This window comes from Sphaeroforma arctica, assembly GCF_001186125.1.
Source record: "Sphaeroforma arctica JP610 unplaced genomic scaffold supercont1.2823, whole genome shotgun sequence".
In the NCBI taxonomy this organism is placed as follows: domain Eukaryota; class Ichthyosporea; order Ichthyophonida; genus Sphaeroforma; species Sphaeroforma arctica.
The window spans coordinates 1-4,788 of NW_014037735.1; the positions used below are offsets into that span (position 1 = coordinate 1).

The window sequence follows — 4,788 nt, forward strand, 5'->3', positions numbered from 1 at the left end:
TATACTCTCTCTCTCTCTCAACATATATATCTATATATATATATATGCAATTCAATCATGTTTAAACACATGCTCTTCATTTTGATCTGAGTATCTTTTCGTTCTCCCAAGATATACTGTTTTGTATACATGTACGATTAAACCTTTACGTTTGGCATAGCATGTCTATCAACAACCTTGGGGGAAATCCTATAGTTTTCTAATCCGTATAACCTCCTTGTATCTCGTTTATATGTCCTGCTGTATCCTTTTCGAGAATAATATAAACAACAATATCTCTATACCTTGCAAATGTACCTCAGCATATACCAGGGCGGGCCGAAGCAGAGAAGAATACGACGAAGATCTTGCAGATAAAATCAAAACGCTTGTGGATCCTGATGTTATCGTTTTAGCCGGGTGGATGCACATCGTCTCCCCAAAATTTCTCGACCGTTTCCAAGGTTGAGGTTTCGAGCTTTTACCGCTAGCTTGACGTTTTTTACGGTTTTTTCCATTGTTAAATTGGCCAGATACATCACCCGCACTGACAATTGTAGCTGTATTAATCTATTATCTGTCGGGTGTGTATGGCAGATATCGTCATCAATCTGCATCCAGCGATGCCTGATAAATTCGATGGCATCAATGCAATCAAGCGCGCATACGATGCTTTCCAAACTGGCGAGATAGAAAGTACTGGAGTCATGGTGCATTTGGTGACGCCAGAGGTGGATCAGGGCCGTGTTCTGAAAGTAAAAGAAGTTCCTATCAAAAAAGAAGATGAATTAGCAGGTATGCTTCTGCTTGATGGGCAATACATGCGCTGATACGATACTTGCTGACGTCAGAATGTACGTTTGAGAGAAGGTCTTGTATATTTATTTATTTATTTTTAATTGTAGGTAATCTGACCCTGTGTATACAAAGTTCTAGGTGCAAAAATTGTATGTTTTTCTCTAACACAAGAAAGCCTTAGCTACCTGAAAACGGAAGTCGCGCATAGATTGTTGAACTCTTTTCATCACTTTCTTACAGATTTAGAAAACCGTATGCACGAAACAGAGCACATATTGCTAGTCAAAGCCGTACGCGATTTCGTGAACGACTTGTAGCTATTCCTAAGGACCTTCATGCTGGGAAATAGAAATTGAAGTGGAGAGAATATGTATTTGGGTCTACCGCCGAGCGAGCAACGTATTCAAGAGACGTATGCATACACAAACAAATACAGGGCTGAGAACACGAGCCAAACAATGTGTATGAGTTTTCGTGCCTGAATTCGGTAGCCATGACTAGATTACTTATTCAACCCTAAAACACACTCGAGTACTCGACTAGTTCAAACGGGTTGGGTTGTAATTTGGAGCTGTGCTCAAGTTTATAAACCTCCCCAACAATTTAATGGATAGTCACGAAACCGAAAACTCACCGTCGCGAATCTCCCAATTTATTCGTAGAAGATGCTACGTATAATTTTTTGATCCATGCTGAAGTGAGATGGCAATCACGGTGCCAACTGATGTCCTTATACTAATTGGAATCAATCATCGACGTGATTCATCAAGTACTCAACAGCCTAGTGAGAACAATAATCGATGCCAAATTTAGATGGAAGTAAGCGACAATACATCGACTATATATATATTATGGTAGTTTTACATCTGACTCGCCAAAAGTTCGAAAGAAAATCAGCCCCGCCATTGCTCATGATATTCAGATTCGGAAAAGCGCCACAAGATATTTGTAACTTACCAAGCCGGTGACGTTGTTATGTAGCAATAAAGCTTCTCTGATGCGCTCTCGTTTGAAGCCAATATCAGTGATCTGTACGAACGCTTTCAGAAACAAAGCCGCTTTTTCTATGTCACCAGGATGCACCTACATAGCAATTGTGTAAAGTGAGTGTCATGGTATATAAAACCTCGAAGACCGGTAAATAGTACAGCGAATTAGTCGAGACGCAATCGCACATAGGATTCAGATCGGTATCGGTGCCGTAGGCCAGTGCCACTGTCTCACACTTGCACATGAACCAAGGGGGTTCAATAACCCCAACATGCTATGTACCTTCAATGCAGAATGCTATGTACCTCCAACGCAAAATTCTATGTACCTCCAATGCAGAATGCTATGCACCTCCAACACAGAATGCTATGTACCTCCAATGCAGAATGCTATGTACCTCCAACACAGAATGCTATGTACCTCCAATGCAGAATGCTATGTACCTCCAATGCAGAATGCTATGTACCTCCAATGCAGAATGCTATGTGCCTCCAATGCAGAATGCTATGTGCCTCCAATGCAGAATGCTATGTGCCTCCAATGCAGAATGCTATGTACCTCCAATGCAGACTTCACGTCTTCAAAATTAAAACCTTCACTACATAGTTTATCTGTAATCAGCAAAAAGTCCAGCATCTGCTTCTCATCATTGCCACAAATTTCTCTAGCGGATTCCAGTTTATATTCGTCGAAACCCATGTCCAACAATTTATCGAAAATAGATTCCCCGGCCTGCGGTTTTGAAGAAGGAAGTGAACACGGGTGGAATTGTACATATAGTAAGAAGAACAGCTAAGACAAAGACACATAAAAATTAACAGCTATTCACAGTAATACTTCTATCAACGGCACACTCAGACACCAGCCTTGGAGATAGAAAGCTACTGCCATAACCTTGATTGTGTCGATAGTTTTCCGAGTGATTGTTAGGATTTCTTAATAGGACCAAAACACGTATGAATAAAAAATGTGCAGCCACAGAGTACTCAGTATAATTTACCTGTGGCACAAATAAACATCATATATCTACTATCTGCACCTGAGAAAATTGGCACTTGTGTGAGCTTGACAAAGCGCAGAACAACAAAGAGACGGGCTGCAGTAAGGCAAACATCGTATATACGTAAAGCAAGAAATGATAGAAAGCTTACATATTTACTACGAACGCGCAATTTCTCCTGTCGCTCTTTCTCCTGGCACTCTGCCCAGGCTTTACGATCATCTTCGCGGCGCCTGAGATCCGATTCGGCTATTATAGTCACCTGCGCCTCTCTCTCTTTCTTAACATTTAGATATAGGCCCGATCTATCCGTAAAATCTGCGAGTCCACAATTTTCGGCATGCAATTGAGATGGAACTTAAGTTAGGTTACAATGAGATCATTTGATATTGCTAATGAGAGTGCAACTAAGTGCACCATAGGTTGTGCACAGCACTACATCAACACCTACTGAGTATATAGGACTTCGAAGAGTCTAATGTAACAAGAACTACTATTCAAAAGAGCAGTAGAGATGTTAAGTCTCGTATGAAGGTTACTGCGGAGTGGTCTCGTAAATCAAATGTCTATAGCAGCGATGCACCAAATTAATATTGAGTAACACGTTAACGAGGAACAATAACTTCGTATCATACTAAAAACGTGCTACCTGGAGGATGCGCACACATATACCGTGATCAAATCTATAAACGTATTCTGAAAGGATGTAAACTCCACAATAACCGTCAACAAAAAATGTTTCATTCTTCATAGAGGCAATAAAATAAATTAGGTGGTAGATCTGAAATAAACACACCTAATTTGGGCAGTCTTCGTGGTTTGGCCACTTGTGCTGGTAGAGGACGGGGCGACGTGGCCGCTATCGCGCTCAGATCAGACAGCTTAGTGACTCCAGCGGCAGCCAACACCATGGCCAATTCTTCCATAATATCCTCTTCATTCTCTGAGTCCTCTAATTCGTCTACAAGTTCGATTCCATCCAGAGCATCAGAATCCTGGTAATGGAGATGAGCTAGAAGTGAATAAAGAGCCGAACTACAACAGCTGCCGCTGTGGCTCCATGCGATTGTTCGCCAGTCAGAATCAACTACATACACTATTGATGATGCACCCTTTAAAAACCAGATCGCAGGAAAGGTAGTCCCAACGAATAAGCACGAAGCGAGTTCATATAGTTAATGATGATTGCCAAATCCAAAAACTTTTGTGCAGATCATTTCCATAACGGTAGGAAACATTTCTTGACATGAAAAATGGACTCATTTTAGATCTCAAATATATTGGCAACAAACCACAGTTGACTTATTGAGACTAAAATACGTTGGTGGTCGCTGGATTGGCCAATACCTGCTCAGGCTGCAACACGCCATTTTCGGACATTTTTGATGTTCGTGACTGGTGCCTCACCTTTTCTTGCTTCAATCGACGAAATTTTCGACCCTGCGCGGTTGAGCGTTAAATCAGTTACGGTAAACATAAATTGAGCACAAATGTATATTTCGGCGGGACCAACAGAAGCAGCATCAAATAGAGACAACATATTTGAACCGAAAGACTAAGAGCGCGCATAAATTGTTTGCAATCTGAGAAGCACCCTAAACGATGCAACATTCAGTATATATTTCAAGTTCAAGTCCAATTCAGCGTGAAAGACTCTTCGCACAAATATTCGAAACTGGAAAGCGACCGAATAAAAGTAATATCGCACGATCATACCTTCGATTCGGAAGTGCTGATTCTTTTATCCTCTACCAATTGTATCAAAAGGTCCTTTTCGTATGTAAACAGATCACTGCTGCAAAGCGATACCGTGTAAAATGATCATGTAGTCAACACTTGCAAGATTCTCGCGTCAAATACATTCTATTAATAGGAATGAACATGTACTATTACCAGTAATTCTGGAACGAAACTTATATATATATATATATATATACAAATATATATAGATGTATATAATATATATATATATATATATGTATATATATACATATAATATATACATATATATATACATACAT

The 4,788-nt window shown here is 40.2% G+C and overlaps 2 protein-coding genes across 2 annotated transcripts; one reads left to right on the top strand and one right to left on the bottom strand.

Moving 5' to 3' along the window:
• The first annotated feature begins 298 nt into the window (after positions 1-298).
• On the top strand, positions 299-1,676 carry SARC_13023 (hypothetical protein). Its single transcript, XM_014292854.1, has 3 exons — positions 299-443; positions 577-774; positions 1,018-1,676. Exons 1-3 carry the CDS (start codon positions 404-406, stop codon positions 1,092-1,094), a joined length of 315 nt encoding a protein of 104 aa, XP_014148329.1. The 5' UTR covers positions 299-403; the 3' UTR covers positions 1,095-1,676.
• SARC_13024 (hypothetical protein) lies at positions 1,523-4,564 on the bottom strand (the record flags this gene model as incomplete). Its single annotated transcript, XM_014292855.1, has 7 exons — positions 1,523-1,558; positions 1,735-1,860; positions 2,326-2,499; positions 2,919-3,085; positions 3,564-3,762; positions 4,115-4,207; positions 4,484-4,564. Coding segments are annotated over 7 exons (876 nt in total), but the record flags the coding sequence as incomplete, so codon positions are not given.
• Positions 4,565-4,788: the final 224 nt, after the last annotated feature.

Coding starts and splice junctions, on each gene's coding strand:
- SARC_13023 (XM_014292854.1), top strand. CDS start 404: ATGCACATCGTCTCCCCAAAATTTCTCGACCGTTTCCAAG. Junction 444..576: donor ATTTCTCGACCGTTTCCAAG/GTTGAGGTTTCG, acceptor TGTGTATGGCAG/ATATCGTCATCAATCTGCAT. Junction 775..1,017: donor AAAAGAAGATGAATTAGCAG/GTATGCTTCTGC, acceptor ACTTTCTTACAG/ATTTAGAAAACCGTATGCAC.